Genomic DNA, 24,087 nt, shown 5'->3' with positions numbered 1-24,087 from the left:
GCTGTCTGTGAGAAGTTTGCACGTTCTCCCTGCAACCTTCAGACTGAAGAAGGGTCCCGACCCAAAACGCCATCTATCCATGCTCTCCAGAGATGCTGCCTGACCCGCTGAGTTACTCCAGCGTTTGAGCTTTGATTTGCTCAAGAAAGCACCGCGCAGGGCCAGTCCACCACCGTACTTCAGTGGGAATCGTGCCACTGGCAGACCCCAGCGTACGTACTCAGCCTGTGCTAACTGGAGTCTGAGATAAACTCCAGACATTAACTACCGAGACAACCTATGGTGCAGGACAATAAAGAGAGCACTACGAGTGCACAAATTCTAGTGCACTGTTGCAATTTATTGCCATCTGGATCTGGTTGATCGTGAATTACAAGACCATAATTCAATGGAAAACTTCAGACAAGGTTCCACTCGCTGGGCTAATAGAAGGCAGATGCGCCTGGAGAGAATTCTCTTTCCAGAAGTCACCTGGCTGGGTTTGTATAACAATGGATAATTCCTGCCCTTTATTTCACATCTCAGGCACGCGACACGGCAAGCAAACCTTCGTGAAGACTGGGGAGTTATTCCGGGAGTCCTGGAGAGTATTTACCCACCAGTCAACATCATTGAAATTGATCATCAGGTCAAGGTTATTCCTGCTGCTTCTGTCTGCTTTCCCCCATTCCAACAGTGGCACTATTTTTTAAAAAGTCATTCCACTTCAGGGTGCAAAGGGTTATTTATAAATGCCGTCCTTCTGCGCCTTATAAATGCATGGCAGCACAGCAATAGACCTGCTGCCTTAGTGAGTCTGAGACCCGGGTTCGATCCTGACCAAGTTTGTACGGAGTTTGTACGTACATTAGCTAATTTTAAGTTTAGGTTTGGGTCTATTATTGAAAGCTTTTTTTTGTTGCATGCTGTTCAATCAACGAGATATACTGGACATAAAGACAATCAAGTCAAACTCAAGTACCATAGGTAGAGCAAAGGGGAAGATACAGACTGCACAATATAGTTCTCAGCATTGTAGCGCATCAGTTCCATAGACAAAGTTAATTGGGGTTGAGGTGAATCGGACAGTACTCTAACTTATGGAAGGACTTCTCAGAACCCTTATAAGAGACGGGAAGAAGCTGTTCCTGAGTCTATTTCCCCAGCAGCCGTGGTGGGATTTGAACTTATTTGTCACGATGGACAGACCAAGCCTTTGGGCTAACCCAGCGGACCTATTCATTGCCCCACCATAGCCACGCACTATGCCACACCGCATGGATCGATCAAAGGGCCGTGAAATCAATGCCTCTAGAGGACCTGGGAGGAGAGACTGGTGGGCGGTTGTAGATAAGGAGACACTGAGTGCTATCAGCTCCAACCCACTGCTGGTCTGGCTGGGGTCAGGGAGCACTGCTGGTCTGGCTGATGTCACTTCCAGTCCCCACAACCATCAGGCTATCTCAAAAAACAGGAAGTGTGTCTTGAAAACAAATGTCAGTACTTCTGACTAAACAGTAACACTTCAATATCTTTCCAGCACTACCCATCAAAGTATCATTTGTGGATGTTTGCCGTTCTTCTCCACTACTTTCTCCACCACCCCCCAACCCCCTTCCCTACCCCCACCTCCTTGTCTCACTCTCTCTCTCTCAATCCCCTCCTTAAATTCCAAATTCAGTCATTATTTTGAAGTCAGGTCACCTTATCAGACTTTCAAGAGGCTTAATGTCCCCAGGAAAGCTATAAGGAGTAGATTCCGGAGTGGGGACTCCATTATCGTTCTTCCAGGCTCTGCCAGATATCACCCCCAGCTTTAGGCTTATTGTCGTCACGTGTGCCAAGGTACAGTGAAAAGCTTTGCTTTGCATACTATCCAATCAGATTAGATGTACCACACATAAATGCAGCCAAGTCAAACTCAAGTACAATAGGTGGAGCGAAGGGGAAGATAGAGAGTGCAGGATATTGTTCTCAGCACTGTAGCACACCAATTCCAGAGACAAAGTCCAATGTCTGCATTGGGGTACAGCTGAATCGGACAGTGCCTGAGCTCATGGAATGACAGAAGCTGTTCAGAAGCCCGATAACAGAGGGGAAGAAGCCATCCCTCAATCAGTCACCTACCTCCCTCCCTCCCTCGCTCCTTTGGCCAGTAATCACACAAAACCATGACATAGCTTCAATCCCCCATCACCGTTAATCAGGCCAAGCACTGATGTTAGCCCAGTAATGGTGGCTTGAAGCCACAAAGCTGCTGGTCAACGTAGCTAGACACAAAATGCTGCAGTAACTCAGCGGGTCAGGCAGCATCGCTGGAGAAAAGGAATGCGGGATGTTTCAGGTCAAGTCCCTCCTTCAGAATGAGAGATAGGGGAGAGGGAAACTAGATGTATGAAAAATTTCAGAACAAATCAGAGCCAGCACCAATGACCATGGAAAGGTGGAGCCCACAATCGTCCATTGTTGGCTAAGGAAGAGATGATAACGAAGGGATATATGGATGCAAACAGTGGAACTAGCAGGATGACTAGGGTGGGGGAGGGGTGGAGAGAGGGAATGCAGGGGTTACTTAAAATTAGAGAAATCAACAGTCATACTGCTGTGTTGTAAGCTGCCCAAGCGAAATGAGATGCTATTCCTCCAATTTGCATGTGGTCTCACTCTGACAGTGGAGAGGCCCAGGACAGAAAGGTCAGTGTGGGAATGGGAAGGGAAATTTAAATGTTTGCCAATCGGGTGATCCCATACGCAGACTGAGCGGAGGTGTTCAGCGAAACAATTGCCCAGTCTGCGCTTGGTATCACCGGCCACAGGTTGACTGTCTAGGTTTAGGTTTATTATTGCCACGTATACCACGGCAACTCTACCGCTGCCCCACCATGCCACCCTGAAGTTGTCCTGGGAGTTCCCAACACATGGGGGCTCATAAGAACGTAAAAATTAGTAGAATAGATCTAGGGGCAGCACAGTGGCGCAGCGGTAGGGTTGCTGCCTTACATCGCGCACACGTGGCTTCCATCCTGACTGCGGGAGTTGACTGTTCGGAGTTTGTACCTTCTCCCTGTGACCTGTATGGGTTTCTCCGGGTGCTCTGGTTTCCTCCCACACTCCAAAGACGCACAGGATTGTAGGCTAATTGGCTTCGGTAAAATTGTAAATCGTCCCTAGTTTGTAGGATAGCAATCGCTGGGCGGGCTGTGCGGGCTCGGTGGGCCAGAGAGCCTGTTTGCATGGCTGATCTTCTAGCTCAGTGCGGTTTTCAAACATTCCTTGATTGCAGAAATGATCCGGGCTCACACTGATGCAAGCGGTCCTCCGCGTTACTGATTCACACATCGCGCCAGGGCCACACCAGCTATTCACACCCCGTCCGATTTCAGGACCAGCCTGCAGCACTTGCTTGCAATTTTCACTGCAGTACAAGTGACTTTCAATTGCATAACGGTCAGCAAAACCTGCCAATGCAACTGAATGTCGAGGCAACAACGCAGGGCGCTAGTACTGCAAGCAACTCTGGCCACGACCCCGCATTCAATTCCCACTGGGGGGACGCTGCTGGTTTTGTTCATGTGCGACCTTGGTGAAATTGTGAAAATTAAGCTGGCATCTTTTCTAAAAGTGACTTTCAAGAAGTTAATAATGATGCTGGGGACATGGGGGGGGTGAACAAGTGGGGTCATTTAATGGCCGTCCCACAGTCGGTTCTTGTCCCACTCTCACATATGTGAAGTAATATGTTTTCCAAAAGGCTACACTGAAAACAAAATGAGCACATTGCAACATAGGTTGACTGCGTTAATGTGCAGGGTGATTTCACTGACAGCAAATCGTGGACGAGTTTAAACTGAAATGCAAAAGATAGGAAGGGAAATACGATACAAAATGGGTGTAACTTTTGACGCTCCTCTCAGCTTGTAAACGTTACACCAGGGTTGATCAGTGAGTGCTTCTACGCTCGACCCGTACAGCCCAGCCTGCTTCGCTCGCTCGCTCGGTGAGCCTCGACGAGCCCTTTCCACTCAAGACCAGCCGCGGCAACAACCACCAACTCAAGTCCCGAAAGAAACTGAGGCCGCAGTTCCTTCCCCACCCAGGGGGCCAGAGAGGACCGTCACATCATGTCACCTCCCTCTCTCCCCATTCACGGTTACCTGCTGCCCCGCGACCGACCGGCAGAAACACCGTGAGCAGGGGCAGCAACTCCCTTCCCGAGACCAGGGACTGGATCAGCCTGCACACATTCCACATACAAAGGTGCCTCAGCGCTACTTGGAAGAGCTCCAGCCTGCAGGCGCAAGGTGTGTGTGTGTGTGTGTGTGTGTGCGCGCTCTCTCCCCTGAAGTGCACTTTCAGGCTGGGCTGGTTGACTCACCGGGTGTACGGAGCTTTGGCGACCTCCCATCCTCACTGTCCATCGCCGAGACCCGTCCCGTACCGGCCCACCGCTCCCCCAGCCACGGGGGCCTTTCCCACTCACTTCCTCAGTGGAACAGAAGGGTAAAAACAACAGTAAATCACACTTGGCTACACTGTGATAAGGCCATGAGATGTAACTAGAGAGAGAGAGAGAGAGAGAGAGAGAGAGAGAGAGAGAGAGAGAGAGAGAGAGAGAGAGAGAGAGAGAGAGATGGAATTCACTGAAAACCACTTCCTGCGGAGCTGTAACTGGCTCGAGCACCAAGATTCTAATTTCTCAGAAAATGACTCAGCCCTTTCAGCACATTCTGCGAGGTTTCTGGCAGCATTTGTCAGCAGCAGTCATCATGCCCGTGTCCGTCCGGCAGTGTTAGTCCACAGAGGCTGACCCGAATCCCCCAAACAGCCCACTCCACTGAAGAAGGGTCTCGACCCGAGACGTCACCTATTCCTTTTCTGCAGAGACGCTGCCTGACCCGCTGAGTTACTCCAGCGCTTTGTGTCTATCTGCTGCACTCACCATCCATCTAAAACTTTCGCCACCAGTCTCACGGCCCGAAGACGAGTTTTAAAAAAAACACTAAATAAAGCTCAATCCTTTAGAAGCTGAAAGTGTTAAATTATCGTAACTGATTTCTTCGCCAAGTACCTGAGCAAACTCCTGTCTTTTTGGGGGATTCTTTTATACTTGGGCCTCTTCGTGGAAACGTCACTGAATGAGGATACATTGGAGACTCAGCCGGTCGGTATCTGTCACCGAGGCTGGAAGGGGGCAGCAAGTGGCTGCATTGTGCAGCGGGTGGTGCTGCTGCCTCACAATGCCACCCGCCCGCTGCTGACTGTGTGGCGTTACCTGCCAGGTTCACTCCAAGGCTCCGGTTTCCTCCCACATACCAAAGCCTTGCTGGCTGGCGGATTAATTGGCGATCGATACGCTCCAACACCTTCGCTCAGTCCACCTTCGCCTACGTGATCTCCCGGTTGCCAAACACTTTAACTCCCTTTCCCACACCAACCTTTCTGTCCTGGGCCTCCTCCATTGTCAGAGTGAGGCCAAACGCAAATTGGAGAAACAGCACCTTATTTTTTACTTGGGCAACTTACAACCCAGCGATTTCTCCAAGTAACCCTTGCACCCCCCCCACCTCTCCACCCCTCCCCCACCCTAGTCGTTGTTCTAGTTTCACTGTTGTGCTGTTGAGTTTCACTGTCTGTTTAACGCGTTTCACCTATCCCACAGCCAACAATGGACCACAGTGGGCTTCACCTTTCCTTGATCACTTTTACTTTTTGCATAACTTTCATTCATTTGTCCTATATCTGTCTATATCACCGTCTATATCTCTCGTTTCCCGTGACTCTCAGTCTGAAGAAGGATCTCAACCTGAAACATCACCTATTCCTTTTCTCCAGAGTTGCTGCCTGACCCACTGAGTTACTCCAGCTTTTTGTATCCATCTACTGCCATACAAAATCACATTTGCCCTCAGTAACCTCCCACCACAGAGTAGACTCTTCCCCTCCCCCTCCCAAATCTCCCACTGTCTTCCTGTCTCCACTTATATCCTTCCTTTGTCCCGCCCCCCTGACATCAGTCTGAAGAAGGGTCTCGACCCGAAACGTCGCCCATTCCTTCTCTCCTGAGATGCTGCCTGACCTGCTGAGTTACTCCAGCATTTTGTGAATAAATACCTTCGATTTGTACCAGCATCTGCAGTTATTTTCTTAGACTCTGGGAGTAGTTAATAGGAATGTGGGGAAAATAAAAAGTACTCAAAGTACAGGTCAGCGGGCCAGGCAGAATCCTTGGTAAACATTCCGGGTGACATGTGAACGTCCTGACCCGAAACATCACTGATCCATGTTCTCCACAGTTGCTACCTGACCCACTAAGTTACTCTAGCACTCTGTGCCTTTTGTTTTTGTAAATCAGCATCTGCAGTTCCTTGTTTCTATGAGAATAAAGTGAGATTGGTGCAAATAATTGGTCTGTGTGGATTTGGTGGGCCAAAGGGCCTGTTTGCACACAGTCTAATTCTCTGACTCTATCAAATGTCAGTTGAGAAACACGATGTTTGTGGAATGCAGAATGTCTAAACGCCCTGCTAATTACAGCTTCTGTCGTTAATCTGGCCCAGTGTCTGAGCTTATTTTGTGAATCTGTGCCAGTAAACTGCACTTTACACACAGCTTTTCAAATGAACATATACGCAATCTTCCACATGCAGGTGTGCACAGGCACACTTGTGTATACTTGTGTATACATACGGCCAAACATGAACATGCATGATCTCGTGTAAACACCCCCACACACACGTACCCTCCCTCACACACAGGCAGACATGCTCTCACTCACACACAAACATTCACTCTCACACAGACACACTCTCACACTCACACATCCATACTCTCTCTCACACACAGGCAGACACACTCTCCCTCTCACACACACACATTCTCTCTCACAGACACACTCTCTCACACAGACACTCACACACACAGACATACTCTCCCTCACACACACAAACATTCACACACACACACACACAACACACTCACACACAGACATACTCTCCCTCACACACACAAACATTCACACACACACAAACACACTCACACACACAGACATACTCTCCCTCACGCACACAAACATTCGCTCTCACACAGACACATCTCTCACACACACACACACAGACACGCTCTCAAACACACACTCACAGCCAAAATCTCACACACACTATGACTATGACTCACACTGTCACACACACAGACATACACTCTCACATACACACACACTCCTACACACACACCCTCTCTCTCACACACTCGTACACACATACACACTCTCACACACACTCATACACACGTACTCACACACACACTCTCGCACATTCGTACACACACACAGACATACTCTCACACAGTCAGATTATCTCTCACATATACGCGCACACACACAATTCTCAAACAGACACACAGACATACACGCTCCCTCACATAGACATTCAGTCTCACAGACACACAGAAATACTCTCTTGCGCACACACACACACACATAGGGACCTACACACAAACTCTCCCTCTCCCACACACGTACACACACACACAAGGACAGACTCACACACATACTCTCTCCCACACACGTACACACACACACAAGGACAGACTCACTCATTCTCTCTCACACACACACACACACACACACACAAACGTACAGACAAACAACCGAGTGTAGCAACTGACAGCATGACCACGGTTTTTTGAGTCAGTGAAAATAAGGAACAAGAGTGCAGGGCTGGTGGAAACTAAGACAGTGATGAAGGATGGCTTGGCGGGAGAAGGAGCGGGCAAGGCCACGGGTGAATGGAAGCAGGAGGATGAGAATGAATATGCGGCAGGGACGCCCTGTGACAGGAACTTCTGAGGTCAATCCATGCCACATAGTCTCTCCGAATCAGTGCTAGTCAACCATTCCATAAAGCAAAAAGGTGCCGAACTGCTGGGGAGAATGCCATTGCAACAAGTCCCACTCCAAAACAATCAGCAGCCATTCCCTGTGGGTAAACTTCATAAACCCCGAGTGTAGGCATTGGTTTAATTGAGAGATCCAGCATGGAAACAGGCCCTTCGGCCCTTTGAGTCCATACCGCCCATCGATCACCCGTTCGCACTAGTTCTATTTTATCCCAGTTTCTCATCCACTCCCTACACATTAGGGGCAACATACAGAGGGCCAATTAACCTGCAGACCCACCCGTCTTTGGGACATGGGAGGAAACCGGAGCACCCGGAGGAAACCCACGCATGCTGGAAGGAGGTGCAAGCTGCACACAGACAGCAGGCGAGGTCAGGATCGAACCTGGTGCTGTGAGGCAGCTGCACTACAAGCTGTGCCAGCGTGCCGGCCGAGGTTGGCAGGTCCTGTTGGCGACCCCCAGATGAAACATTGTGGCTGGGACCAGCCAGCTTCCTGCAGCTAGAACTGTTCCGCTGAGCGAGGAAGCAAGTCTTCCAAGAGAAACATTCCCCTTACTTCCCCGAGCGGCAAATTAAACGGAGAATTCGTTTATTTGGCTCCTGGTTCCTGACCACAGTCTGGTGGAAGAGGCCTCGCCGCTGAGAGGACGTCACAGCAGAGGTGAGGGGAGGGAGGAGGTGGGGCCGCATAGCTTCATAAGACATAGGAGCAGAATTGGGCCACTGGGCCCATCGAGGCTGCTCCACCATTCGACCATGGCTGAACTATCTTTCCCACTCAACCCCATTCTCCTGCCCTCTCCCCATAACCCGTAACGCCCTTACTAATCAAATCTTTGCCAATTGACTCGTTCATTCCCATTTTAAAACCACCCAAAGACTTGTCCTCCACAGCCGTCTGTGGCAATGAATTCCACAGGTGAAAGAAATTCCTCCTCATCTCCATTCAGCAGGTATGTCCTTTTATTCGGAGGCTGTGCCCTCTGGTCCCAGACTCCCCCACCAGTGGAAACATCCTCTCCACATCCACTCTATCTGGGCCTTGAATCTGCGAGCTCGTCCCTGCACCGACCCACCGATGAAAGCTGGACGTGGACTGTGCCTGCAATGTGCTTCCAGGGTTGGTGGTGGTGGCGGCAGATACGACAGTTGCATTGAAGTGCCTTTTAGATGTAGCCCAGACCATCACACAAACCTACCTCCCTTCCACTGATTCCATCTAACCTTCACACTGCCTCGGCAAGACCACCAGCATAATCAAGTGCGAGCCTCACCCCAGCCTCACCCTCGACCTCTCTCTCCCATCAGGCAAGAGGTACAGAAGCGTGAAAATGCAAGCCTGCAGATTAAGGGACAGTTTCTTTCCAGCGCAGGCAACTGAACCATCCTATCACCACCCAGACTGCAGTCCTGACCTACCATCGACTTCATTGGAGACCCCCGGACTATCTTTAATCAGACTTTACTGGACTCTATCTTGCACTAAACGTTATCCCCTCCAACCTGTAACTGGACACTGTGGATGACTTGATCGTAATCATGTATAGTCTTTTCGCTGGCTGGATAGCATGCAACAAAAAAGCTTTTCTCCGTACCTTGGTACATGTGACAATAATGAAAACAGGCCCCTCGGCCCACCAAGTCCGTGCCGATCAGCGATCCCCAGGCACTAGTACTATCCCTATACACTAAGGACAATTTACAATCTTTACCGAAGCCAATTAACCTACAAACCTGTAAGTCTTTGGACTGTGGGAGGAAATTGGAGCATATGGGGAAAATCAACGCGGTCACGGGGATAACGTACAAACTCCGTACAGACAGCGCCCGCAGTCAGGAATGATCCCTGGTCTATGGCGCTATAAGGCGGCATCTCTACTGCTGCTCCACCGTAATTAAAACTAATCTAAGATAGGCACATAGGTATGCAGGGAATAGAGTGAATGTGTCGGAAGGAACTGCAGATGCTGGTTTAAACCGAAGATAGACACGAAATGCTGGAGTAACTGGGACAGGCAGCATGTCGGGAGAGAAGGAATGGGTGACGTTTCTGGTCGAGTCTTCTTCAGACATATCGAGGGAATATCTTGTCTATTGAGGGAATAGAGGATATGAATCAAGGGCAGGCAGCAGAGATTAGATTATCTTGGCATCATGTTTAGTATGAACAATGCTGGCCGAATGGCATGTTCCTGCGCTGTATCTATTAATCATTCAAAAACAACTGATCCTATTTTGCTCGCAGTTCGCCCCTTGCATTATGCCATCAATGTTCTTTGCTCAGCGGGACAGGCAGCATCTCTGGAGAGAAGGAATGGGTGACGTTTTGGGTCAACCCGAAACGTCACCCATTCCATCCCTCGAGAGACGCTGCAATGTCCAGTTGAGTTACTCCAGCATTTTGTGTCAATCTTTGGTTTAAACCAGCATCTGCAGTTCCTTCCTACACATTTATCAATATCCCAGCTGGCCACTGAAAGGGACCATTTTGACACCTCAAAACGTGGCCACACGTATACATCAAGGAAATCCTTTCAGCCGGTCAGTGACCACAGGGGACAGCTGTGAGATTGGGATAGGACTTGTTGTGCCGAATGCTGGAAATACCAGGGCCCCCCAGAGCAGTGCCGAGAACGACAGGCTCCTGTTTTGAACGGAGATGAATGAGCAGGTTAAGGAACCTTAATCTAATCACAAACTTTCAGTTGGCAAAACTTGTTCTTTCAACTCAGTGATTAGATTACAGTTGCCAGTTCTGAGAATTCGCTTCCTGTATTGATTCTGAGATCACAAAATGAAGCACACTTTGTGTTGGGGATTAGCTTGAATGCTTTCCTTTCGTCTAGTGGCTGCATTTATTTATTTTATTTTATGGATGCAGCATGGAAACAGGGCCTTTGGCCTGCCGAGTCTGCGCCGACCAATGACCAACGATCCCCGTACACTAGCGCTATTCTACAAACTAGGACAATTTACAATTTTTACTGAATCCAACTAGTCCACAGTTTTTGGAGTCTTTGGAGTGCGGGAGGAAACTGGAGCACCCGGGGAAAATCCACACTGTCACAGGGAGAACGTACAAACTCTGGACAGACAGCACCTATAGTCAGGATCAAACCCAGGTTTCTGGCGCTGTAAGGCAGCAACGCTACAACTGCACCATCCTTTAGTTCAGTTTAGTTTAGTTTACAGACACAGCATGGAAACAGGCCACTGAGTTCACTGACTAAAGATCACCCGTTCACACTATTTCTATGTTATCCAACTTTATTGTCCACACACTCGGGGCAATTTATCGAGGCCAATTAACCTACAAACCTGTACATCTTTGGGATGTGGGAGGAAACCAGCGGAAAGGATTTCCTTTTGATCTGCTTTGATCTGCCGTTTTCACACCTTGCCCTTCCATATCTCTAGTTTCCCTCTCCCCTGACTGAAGGTCCGAAGAAGGATCTTGACCAGAAACGTTACTCATTTCTTTCCAGAAATGCAGAGAGTTCGTGCCGACCATTGGTCACCTGTACACCAGCACCATCCTACACACACTAGGGACAATTTACAATCTTGAACTGAAGCCAATTAACCTACAAACCTGTACGTCTTTCGAGTGTGAGATGAAACCAGAGCAGCCAGGTAAACCCACATGGTCATGGGGATAAGATCCAAACTCCGTACAGACAGCACCCGTAGTCGGGATTGAACCCGGGTCTCTGGCGCTGTAAAGCAGCAACTCTACTGCTGCGCCACCGTGCCGCCCAATATTCTTCAATCTTATTCAGAGTAGCTGTGTCCATTATAGTGGTCAGTCAAAGTCTTTATTTCTCCTATTACAGATGTTTAAAAAGCACAATTTCCCCTTCAGGCAACCTTCTCAACAAAACACTAATCCCTAGCAGCATAGGCCCATAACAGGCAATTAGATGTAGTTGGCTTTTCTTTTGAACCTGAATCATTACATAGATTTTGAGCCATACAGCACTGAAACAGACCATTCGGCCTATTGAGTCCTTGCCGACCATCACATTCAACACAAATTCTTTTTTTTTGTTCTCCCTACATTCAATAAAACCCCTCCAGCTTTACCCATTCACAACGCACTAAAGACAATTCACGGAGGACAATTATTAGCCTATTGACCGGAGTCTCTTTAGGGTGGCAGAGAAAACCCAAGTCGTCGCAGGGAGAAGGTGCAAACTCCACACAGGCAAATTGGGAGGTCAAGATTGAACCTGGGTCACTGGAGCTGTGAGGCAGTATTTCTGTTGGCTGCACAGCTGTGCAGTATTCTGATCCATCCCTTGTGTTATTTCCACCTTTGCTCTTTTTAACAAGATCGCAGAAAAGACTTGCATTTCTCTAGCACCTTTCCTGCCCTTCCAGGATATACCAAGACACTCCCTAGACAATGTAGTACTTTCGAAATGTACTCACTACTTAATGGTGACAGGAAAATTTGTTGTAAGCAGCTCCCTAGATACAGTTCAAGGTCAGGACAATGGAGCAAGCCCCACCATGTTCTCAGAGTCACTGAGGGCATTATTACAGAAAGAGGCCCTTCAGCCCACCATGTTCATGCCGACTGTCAGGGAGCCATACTTGTTAATGCCATTTCCAACACATAGCACAATGTGGGGGGGGGGGGGGGGGGGGAGGGGGGGAGAGGGAGAGAAGCAGTGTTTGAGTTATATTTTGTAAGAAGGCAGCAAGCTTCAGTTTTGATTTAACTACCTGTTTTGGTTTTGTGTACCTGTCTGCAAACAATTAAGTTTACCTGTTTTTGGAAAAGACTAAATGTATGGAATTTAAGTTTTAAAACAAGAACGTTTCTGTCTTCATTTCCGGCACCCACACCTCCCAACCTTCAAGAGAAAAGCTCCCGACCTCTCAAGACATCATAATATATATATATATATATATATATATAACAATTAAAAAAACAGACAAATAAATAGACAATAATTGTGCAAAATCAAAGATAATGTCCCCAAAATACGTAAATCTGGTTATTTGGAGGTTGTAGTGTTAAATAGCCTGATGGTTGCTGGGTAGAAGCTGCTCCTGAACCTGGACGTTAGTTTTCAGGCTCCTGTACATTCTTCCTGATGGCAGGAATGAAATGAGAGAGTGGCCAGGGTGATGTGAGTCTCCGATCATGCTGGCTGCCTTTTTGATCTTTTATATTCACCGGTAAAGAGAGCCATACAGCACCTCAATTGTTAAACAAATACACCTTCAACTAGATGGCACTGCCTCAGTACCACGAAGTAGCGAAGCCTAGATCTGCGTGCTCGAGTCTCTGTTGTGGGACCCGATCTCAGAACCGTCCGGCTATGAGGTAAGAGCGCTCTCCCTGAGGCACGCTTACCCCTGAACTCCACATCTACCACGGCAAGGAAATGGAAGCCTCTAGAATTAAATGGACCTTCCAATGAGCGTTGAGAAATTGAAAGGCACTGGGCAATGTGACCCCCCATTCTCCCGGGGGAACACACAGACATGGAGAGTTTCTGGGTGGATGAGAATCTAGACCTGCACACCGCCCCACACAAACAAGAGGAAGATTTTAACCAACGCTCCCACTCGGACACCCTGGAATTGGTTGGAACCTAGGGTTTGCCTGCTCCCAATATTATTCCCACTGACAGTGTTGGGCAAGAACGTCAAAGCAGGATTGCTCCCTGCAGTGATATGTATTCCTGTGGGCGGCTCAAATTGGAATTACTCACGCAAACCTATTTCCGCCTTGTGGTGGAACACCATAGTCAGACCGCACGATGATCTGCACACGCAGTCCACCCTCCCACTGCTAGTAATTCGCAAAGCACGCAAACCAAACGCCACACACGCAAAACAACCAACCCGGGCACTTCAAGCCACACCGGTGATACAATCCAGCACTAGCATGGACCTTGGAGCAACACGGCAGAAACACGGAATGCCACGTGTCAGCAGACACGCCTACAGAGGATGCCAGACAAAGTTCCACTCTGAGGTCAGGTTGGCTGGAGGGGAGCAATGGAACAAAATCTCTCACACTCTGCCCACCATTGGTGGGGTCACCCATATCTCCACTGGCTGGGATGAGGGTCCAGCAGTGAGTAGCAGTGAGGCCCACCTTTGCCCAAACACGCTGGGTCATCCTGACCAATGCAAGCAACCACATTTGAAGCAAGTAAGGGAAGTAAAAAAAGGCACGCAAGGATACAAATAAACAACCCTTGAGTCAAAATGTGCTAATATTAGCAGCTGCATCACAGCCTACAGGGGACATGTATTATTCAGCATGTTAAAAGCTGTGAAGCAGTGAAACAGGCTATGTACGTCCCTTGTAGGCATCCCTGCCTGGTTATACATTTGCCTAGTTCAAGGGTTCAAAGTTCACTGTCACTTGCGATGCCTCGGTACAACAGCTGGCGAACTGCTCACCCTGCCGGCTCGGGAAGCAGCCCCCGACTCCTGACACGCATCGGAGCTTTTACCGCTCGTTAACGGAGACCCCTGCTCTCTGGCAGAGGGAAACACTCACGTACTTGTGGTTTCGTGGTCCGAGCTCCCGGCATGTGCCGTGGGCCGGGGAGGGGAGTGGGTCTGGATCCTGTCCTTGCTGCCCTGCTCTCTGCTCTCCTCCCAGCTCTCCTCTCGGGCCAGAGGAGTGCGCGATGCCGCCGGCTTCTTGCTCGAACTGGAAGGCTGAGGGGGTGAAGGCAGACCCTGTGCAACAAAAGCAAAGGAGGCAGGTTTAGGTGGTGTGCGGTTAGGAGACAAGAGACTCAAGTCAAGAGCATCCAGAGTATATACACACACACACTGAACTTTCTCTCTCTCGTTTATTACATTGTTCACTTTGTACTATGTTTACATATTCTGTTGTGCTGCTGCAAGTAAGAATTTCAGTGTTCCATCTGGAACGTATATATACTAAAACTCTCGTTTGTTTGTTTGTTTGTTCCCGAACATCAGCCAAAACGGTGCACGATAGCACGACAATTTTAGGCCCATCTTACTCATCGTCGTCCCTTTGGTGCTAGTGAAGGGGGGGGGGGGGGGGGGGGGGAGAGAGGAGAGGGTGCTCCACCAGTGCAGGAGAGGTTTGGGCCCAACAGGTCCACTTGGTCTAGTATGACAATAAAACACTGTTTAATTGTCATATGTACAATGGAACAATGACATTCTTACTTGCAGCAGCATAACAGGCCGATACACACAATACACACAGATAATATGCAATAATTAAAAAGTCGGTAAATTAATAACCACAATACTGGTGCAAAAAGAAGGCAAAGTCCCTAGTGCAACCAAAGACCATAGTTCAACGTTGAGGTTAGTGTGCTGTGTTCAAGAAGATGATGGGTGTTTGGAGGAAGCTGTTCTTGAACCGGGTGGCCATGGTTTTTAGACTCCTGTATATTCTTCCCAATGATCGGGGTGAAGTGAGAGGGTGGCCAGGGTGGAGTGGGTCCTTGATGATCTTGACTGCCTTTTTGAGGTAGCACCTCCTGTAAATCTCTTGGATGGTGGGGAAGTCAGTACCTTTAGACCTTACTTTGGATTTTAGAAATACAGCATGGAAACAGGCCCTTCGGCCCATTCTGTTATATCCTGGTGTTTGTGGGAGCATGCAGTGCAGTAATATGCTGCCATGGTTCCCAGTGTTGCAGTGCCCATTTTTTAGGTGGTGCCAGAGCGGCTGCTGTTAAGTTCCCCGCTCATTAAAATTCCCCGCTGTTTCTTTTGTTTTTTTGTTTACAGCCATCAAGGGTGCAGTACGCTCCGATGAGATCCGGCAGTACTGCACCCCTGATGGTTCCTACAGCTGCTACTGCACTTCCAAAGAACTCCACTGACTTTGGGATTCCAATTCATGCAACGCTCCCTAACCACTGCACTGATGTGTCAACCAGCGGTCTGGGTTGAAATCTGTGCTGTGGGCCAGACTAACAGCCTCCTAACTCAAGAGGCAAGAATGCTCCCCAGTAAAATCCAAAGAGTGCACATAAAAAGACTCATTCTTGTTCATCGTGCATGTGAATGTTGGACCTATGTTTAGTTTAGAGACACAGCATGGAATCAAGGCCTTCAGCTCATAGAGTCTGCACCAACTACACTACTTCTGTCCTACACACTCGGGACAATTTATAGAAGCCAATTACCCTGCATGTCTTTGGAGAGTTGGAGGAAACCGGATCACCCGGAGAAAACCCACGTGGTCACAGGGAGAGCGTACAAACTCTATACAGACAGCACCCATAGTCAGGATCGAACCCTGGTAGCTGGCACTGTGAGGCAGCTACTGTACTGTTGGGGGGGGGGGGGGGGGTGGTGTGTGTGTGTGTGTGTGTGTGTGTGTGTGTGTGTGTGTGTGTGTGTGTGTGTGTGTGTGCGTGCGTGCGTGCGTGTGTGTGTGTGAAGTCAAGTCAATTTTATTTGTATAGCACATTTAAAAACAACCAATGAAACATACAGTAGCACGCAAACAGTTCACAGCGCCTCCTCAATGAGCCTCAAACGCTAAGGAGTAGAAATAGTGTGTGTGTAGAAATAGTAGAAATAGTGCGTGTGTGTGTGCATGTATGTGTATGTGAGTGAGAGAGAGAGAGAGAGAGAAAGTGTGAGAGAATATAGAACATAGATCATCACAATGCAGGAACAGGCCCTTCAGCCCACATCTGCATGTGATCCACGCCCCTTCAATCCAAGCAACTCTTTCAGTAGGCAGCTGCTGTGAAATTTGCAGGAACTCAACAGCCCCACACCCCTCCTCCCACCACCCTACCTCCCAACCAGACCAGACCGTAATCCTCCCCCTCTAAGATGCTCCATTTCCAGAGATGCCAGCAGCATCGAGGCTCTGACCAAGAGAAAAGAAAGGCCGACCTTAGTATCTGAAACACATTTAAATGACTCTCCATCAATCCACACTGAAAATTGGCAGCATGAAGCAAGCTCACAAGTTGTCTCTGCCCAGGAAAATTAATTAGTTTCAGTGGCTTAAAGTGACCTGCTGGCCATATGGAATATGTTTACAATTGCAACCCCCATTTATTGGGTCAGACATCCAAACCTTCCCAACATATTTTCTTAAATTTCAATCTGTCACTGCAAGTCATCAGTGACTTCACAGTTCACCCTGTTTGTTTAGTTTAGTTTAGTTTAGAGATAGAGCATGGAAACAGGCCCTTCGGCCCACTAAGTCCGAGCCGACCCCCCTGCACTAGCACTTTCCCACTACGGACAATTTACAATTTTTTACCCAAGTCAAATTAACCCACGAGCCTGCTCGTCTTTGTAATGTGGGAAGAAACCAGAGCACCTGGGGAAAACCCACGCATTCACAGGGAGAACGTACAAACTCCGTTCAGACACTGCCCCTGGTCAAGATCGAACCCGGGACTCTGACGCTGTAAGACAGCAACTCTACTGCTGCACCACAGTGCCGCCCGTTTGTGTTTCCTACATTGCAACACTTCAAAAGTATTTCTCTGGCCCCAAAGGGCTCTGTGCTGCCCTAGGGTTGTAAAAAGGACTACAAATCATACAAGTGTATGTCTCTATGTTTCTTTTGTTGTTATTCCAGCCACTGCCCCTTTTTCTGGTTTATGTGCAGCAGAATTGGTTGTTTTCAAGCCTGAATGCTCCTTACAAGCACCTTTACACACTCCTTTGTCAGAGTCTTACAGCATGAAAACAGTCCCTTCAGCCCAACATGCCCACACTGACCAACATGTCCCATTTACACAAGTCCTACCTGCCTGCATTTGGCCCTTATCCCTCTAAACCTATCCTATCCATATGGCTACCTAAACGTTTCTCAAACGTTGCGATGGTCCCTGCCTCCACTACCTCCTCCGGCAACTTGTTCCATACAGCCACGACCACTGTGTGAAAACGTTGTCCCTTCTAAAAAGGTTTAGAAACCATTTTAGGGGGTTCCTAAAAGAGGAGTTCCTACTCTGTTCAACTCCGTTAATCTGGGCGAATCCTCGAATCCTCCTTCCGGCTGACAGGGCAGGAGAGTTACGAGTCAGCCCCCACAAAGCTGCAAGCCCAGGGTGATTTAGGGGCACGGCTCGGAACACATCATCTGTCACTGCTTCCTGTCAGACACCATTCACCAGCATCTCCTGTGGCTGTAGTCATGTTTATGGAAGCTGCTGATATCAGACCTGCCAGAAATCAGTGCCAGGCTGGAGTCTGCTCAGCACGTGATTCCATGTTTCAATGATACTTTATTGTCACGTGTACCTAGGCAAAGCTGAATGCTATGACTGCCTTCAACCGTAAAGCAGACCTCACCTAGGTAGTATACAAGAGTTGCCACATTTCTGGCGCCGAAACATTTGCAAAAGTTCACCAAACTTCTATCTTCTGTCTGCCAACGCACATGGCAGCAGGTGCTCCCCCCCACCCCCGCCCCGCTCAACCCCCCCGTCCCGCTCGCCCCCCCCGCCCGGCCCCCCTGCCCCGCCCACCAGGTGATGCACGGCAATGTCTAGAGGCCCCTTTATCTATCATCCCCTCCAGGATAGAGGGACGAGGTGGCATGACATGGAGTTAAGTGACTGGTCGGCCACTGGTCTCAATAACCAAAGGTCCACTCCTGGTTTCTTTTCTTATGTTTTCCTGCGAGTTTAAAAGAGATTTGGACAGGCTCATGGAAAGGAGAGATTTACAAGGATATGGGGCAAATGCAGGTAAATGGGACCAGTGACGTGGGCAGAAAGTGATGAACACTGTCCATTCCATCATGGGTATTGATCTCCCCACCATCGGAGGGATCTACAGGAAGAGCCATCTCAAGAAGGCAACTAATATCATCAAGCACCCACCGCCCTACCAATGCCTTCATCTCGCTGCTATCATTGGGGAGAAGGTACAGGAACTTGAGACCAGTCACATCCAGGTTCAAGAACTGCTTCTTCCCAACAACAATCAAGTTCTTGAACCACCGTGCACATTTCTAACCACAACCATTTCAACCCCACTGAATCACAAAGAGCTTTACACTACAATGAACGACACAAAGTGCTGGAGTAACTCAGCGGGTCAGGCAACATCCCTGGAGGACATGGATGGGTGACGTTTCGGGTCGGGACCCTTCCTCAGACTGGCACTACAATGGTTGTTTGATGTACTTTAGTTTTTGCTCTGTCATGGTCTGGTTTGCTTAGAATAAGTGATAGCTTATCGTATATTTATTGTTACATTTAATACGCCTCTAAAGCTGCAGGTAGTAAGAATTGTGTTGTTCCGGTTTGCATACCACAAATAAATATCATTGACCCTTGACTCAGGAAGCTAATAAACATCGTTGACCCTTGACTGCGGTCACCATGGACGAGTTGGATGGAAAGGCTGGTTTCATTGCTACATTACTCTCCGACTATACAAAAACTTTATTGTGAAACCTCCCTTTGGGCATTGACTGTATTAAATGTGTTGTATAAATCAGTGCTGTTTGAGGCATTGAGGCGGAATAGGCCACTAGATAAAGGTGAACCTCTATTTATTTTGTCTCCTCTGGTGCCCAGTACGAGCGGTGGATCCATTGACAGCCGCGCGCTGAATGAAGTTTCAACACATTATCGTGCAGGGACCATCTCCTTTTATTGATGTTCGGGATTATCCATTTCTGAGTTATGGCTCTCTCAGACCAGCAAGAAATGTGGGGAAGTACTGCCACTCGTGTAATGAATGATACAGTACGTTCTTGTTAAGTGTGTCAGTGAATCTGTAGAATTTTTATGAGTGCATTAGGGAAGATGAATGGAATGACAACTTCTTGAGCTAATTAACAGTGAGTTTATACCTTGTGGAATCAAAGTGGTTCTGCTTGCCTTCACTGGTGTTCCGAGAAAATACAACGCGTGGTATGTTTCCGCGGGACTGCCAGAGAGGGGAGGTAACCCCTGAGAATGACTCTCCACCTCCCTGCTGTCATTACAATGATCCTGAGGAGGTAGACGTTTTCCAAAGGGGCGACATTGCTAGGTTGCCTCCAGATAAGTTCATAGGTGATGGGAGCAGAATTAGGCCATTCAGCCCATCAAGTCTATTCCGCCATTCAATCATGGCTGATTTATCTATCCCTATAACCCCATTCTCCTGCCTTCTCCCCATAACCCCAGGCACCCGTACTAATCAAGAATCCATCTATCTCTGCCTTAAAAATATCCACTGACTTGGCCTCCACAGCCTTCTGCACCAATGAATTCCACAGATTTACTACCCTCTGACTAAAGAAATTCCTCCTCAACTCCTTCCCAAAGGAACGCCCTTTAATTCTGAGGCTGTGCCCTCTGGTCCTACTCTCTCTCTCACTAGTGCAAACATCCTCTCCGCACCCACTGTATCCAGGCCTCAGATGTCACTTAACAGGCGGTAAATTACTGCACCACCTTCATGAACCACTGCAGGCCTGCACTGCATTTTTCTAGATCCTGTCATAGATTAATACAGCAATGACACCGGGCTTTCGGTCCATCTCATCCATGGCGACCGCAGTCAAGGGTCAACGGTGTTTATTTGCTTCCTGAGTCAGGGTTCAACTGTGTTTATTTAGCGGGTCAGGCAGCATCTCTGCAGAAAAGAAACAATTGACATCTCGGGTCTAATCCCTTCATCAGTCTAAGAGTCAGGGAGGGGAAAGCTAGAGGTATCTTGGCCTACAATGCCTGTGCTGAATATGATGCCGAGTGGCACGGAAGTCCCGATGAGGTCGCGATTGGCTGCCTCACCCGGCCTGGGCACCACATTTTCAGGGTGACTTCCGGGGGGGAATTTCAAATGTGCTCTCCTCCAGATTAAAGGAGGTGCCAGACCACGAGTTGCCGGAAAATCGGTGGTAGACCTGTAATATTGTTTACTGATTCCTGCATTACAATAGTATCTAAGCATCAAAAAGCATTACTTTGCAACGTTAATTAGATTTCCTGAAGAGAATAGGACAGGTTCTGCATAAGGGGGAAAAAAAGGTTTGCATCCATCTCCTCACTGACAATCAGGCAGCTAGCTCCCTGTTCTTCTCATCTACTGATGATGACACTGATAGCAGTGCGGTAGATGGATAACACTGTAAATAAAGCCTAGCATTGCATGATTACAGTAAAATATTGTGAACAGGTGCAAATGGAAAACTGGAGACCTGGCAGAGTAACTAGAACGTCAATTAAAATAAATACCAGTAAACTACGTGTGAGTAATTACAGTGAGCAGGAACAGCTCATTAGTGCAGGTTTTGTAAATGGCACACCTCGCCAGGCACCAACTTTATATTTGCAGCTTTCCTTTGCTAACCCTTGGCCAATCTCTGCAGATAACGTACCTGCAGTTTATCCCCTCGACAGATTCACAGGGCGTTGGGGAGATGGAGCACAATCACTGCCCCAGTATGATCCTGAAACCTGGAGGGTCCCGACCCGAAACGTTACCACTCCATGTCCTCCAGAGATGCTGCCTGACCCGCTGAGTTACTCCAGCACTTGGTGTCCTTTCACACCAGGTACAAACATTGCTCAAATGATTATTAGTGACACAGTGGGCACCTCAGTGAACTGTCAAAATGCACAAAACAGAATTCTATTTCAATTGTTCCCTCTATCACAACATACTGCAGCCAAATGCTTTACTTAGTTCATAAGTCATAGGAGCAGAGGTAGGCCATTAGGCCCATCAAAACTACTATACCATCCAGTCATGGCTGATCTATCTTTCCCTCCCAACCCCATTCCCCTGACCTCTCCCCATAACCCTTGACACCCTTACCAATCAAGTATCTGTTAATCTCCGCCTTAAAAATACCCAATGACGTCCTCCACCGCTGTTTGTGGCAATGAATTCCACAAATTCTCCACCCTCTGACCAAAGAAATTCCTGCTCATCTAATTTTCTAAAGGCACGTCATTTTATTCTGAGGCTATGCCCTCTGGTTCTGGACTCTCCCAATAGTGGAAACTTCCTCTCCACATCCACTCTATCCTGGCCTTTCACAATTTGGTAAGTTTCAATGAGGTCCCCCCCTCATCCTTCTAAAGTCCAGCGGGGGAGATAACTTACAGGGGGAAAATCTCATCTGGTCCTCTACGCTAAACAATCAAGGGCATCAATCACAAGGTATAGTCCCCTCGAAGAGTCACAGAATCATACATCACAGAAACAGGCCCAGTGGCCCAACTCATCCACACCAACCAAGATGCATCATCTAAGCTAGTCCCACTAACCCGCGTTCGGCCCATATCCCTCCAAAGCTTTCCTATCCACGGACCTGTGGGTATTCAGAACTGTTCCAGTCGTGAGCTGAATGAATGTACTGGGTCACTAAATCTGCCAAATAGAACCCACTGTATGGAGTGATCCATTCTGATATGTTACTCCTTTTGGTCCAGTTTGAGAAATAGAGCACGACATAATGGGTGGCACGATGGCGCAGCGGTAGAGTTACTGCCTTACAGCGCCAGAGACCCGGGTTTGATCCTGACTGCAGGTGCTATCTGTAGGGTGTTTATATGTTCTCCCTGTGACCTGTGTGGGTTATCTCCGGGATCTTCAGTTTCCTCCCACACTCCAAAGACGTACAGATTTGTAGGTTAATTGGCTTTGGCAAAATTATAAATTGTCCCTGGTGTGTGGGATAGTATCATGCGTGGGTGTGATCGCTGGTCGGGGCAGGTGCGGTGGGCCGAAGGGCCAGTTTCCGCGCTGCATCTCTAAACTAAACTAAACACACAACTTTAAATCCATCAGTGCTTGAACTTTGCCAGAACCACGTCCTCCTGCAAGAATATTTCTCCCACCACACAAGGAAAATTATATTTGTCCACAATTCAACTTGATTCTCCGAAACTTTGTCAGACAGAATTTTAGACAAATTTGGCATTTTTCAGGCCATGGGGACTATAAACGTCTGAAATGTTCGCAAATGCTTTGACATCTTGACAACACATTTTTTGAAAACTGTATTCTTTCACAACTGACAAAAAAATGATCAAAGGATTAATTAATAAGTCATCATTCCTTTCATTGCCTCAGCCTGTCTCAGTGGTTGGAACCATTGCATCTCGAGACCAATGTCAGTGGCTTCCAGTCTCACTCCAAAGCCACATATATAAAATCCAGGTTAGCGTCCCTGATCAATACTGAAGGGAACGCAGTGCACTGTTGAGAGGCACTGCACCGCTGGAAATGCTGCACTATCGGAAGACATTACCCTGCAGGAAAGTGTCGCATGGTTGGAGATGCAGTGTTTAAAATGAAAAACTAAACTGTTTAATCTCAATAGAGGACAATACTTCAGGGAAAAGTTCATAAGTTTGAGCAGAATGAGGCTATTAGACCCATCAAGTCTACTCCGCCATTCAATCATGGCTGATCTATCTTTCCTTCTCAATCCCATTCTCCTGCCTTCTCCCCATAATCGTTGACACCCTTCCTAATCAAGAATCTGTTAGCCTTCGCCTTAATATATATTCTTTTAAAAAAGCTGACGTTATTCATAGAGTCATACAGAGCGGAAACAGGCTCTTCGACTCAACTTGCCCACGCCAACCAACATGCCCCATCTACACTGGTCCCGCCTGCCCGCGCTTGGCCCATACCCCTCTAAACATGTCTGATCCATGTACCTGTCCGATTGTCTCTTCAATATCATGCTAGTCCCTGCCTTAACTACCTCCTCCGGCAGTTCATTTCATATACCCATCACCCTTTGTGCAAAAACGTTACCCCTCGGTTTTCTATTAAATCTTCCACCCCTCAGCTTAAATTTATGTCCTCTAATCCCTAGTGTGTAGGATAGTGCTAGTTTACAGGGTGATTACAGGTTGGTGCAGACTCGGTGGGCCGAAGGGCCTGTATCTTGAAAGTCCAAAGGAGGTGCTAGGACAATGTCAATAGTTCAGTTTGCATACGATTTTATTCTTATTGTTCTTCAATTTCAGTTGCACAATTATAGAGACTATGTCATTGTCCTTCCAATTCACAGCATTAGCTGCTTTCCTCCCAGTGGCTACTGTACAAGCTGTAGATTATGTGCACCCTCAACGCTGCGTCTGAGAGAACAAGCTCAATCAGTTGTATGCTCAATAATTATACGTGCTGACCTACTTAAATTCCAAGGGCTATGGCGGAGCCTAATGTTCACAAGCTTCATCTGTGCATTATGCAAATATCATTACCAGCAGCCACTCTGCCAACTCTGACGCATCCATTCACCAGGAC

The 24,087-nt window shown here is 48.0% G+C and overlaps 1 protein-coding gene across 3 annotated transcripts in view; it reads right to left on the bottom strand.

The window, feature by feature from the left end:
- The window catches only part of gse1b (Gse1 coiled-coil protein b), a 514,981-nt gene that overhangs the window by 290,766 nt on the left and 200,128 nt on the right, over positions 1-24,087 (bottom strand). For all 3 annotated transcript variants that reach the window (XM_078400739.1, XM_078400740.1, XM_078400744.1), the window contains exon 2: positions 14,406-14,586. In XM_078400739.1, the coding sequence (XP_078256865.1) occupies positions 14,406-14,586 (181 nt within the window). The remainder of the gene's footprint in view (positions 1-14,405; positions 14,587-24,087) is intronic.

The sequence above is a fragment of the Rhinoraja longicauda genome, chromosome 6 (assembly GCF_053455715.1).
Source record: "Rhinoraja longicauda isolate Sanriku21f chromosome 6, sRhiLon1.1, whole genome shotgun sequence".
In the NCBI taxonomy this organism is placed as follows: domain Eukaryota; kingdom Metazoa; phylum Chordata; class Chondrichthyes; order Rajiformes; family Arhynchobatidae; genus Rhinoraja; species Rhinoraja longicauda.
The sequence above is the reverse complement of the archived record's forward strand: the minus strand, read 5'-3'. Positions and strand labels throughout refer to the sequence as shown.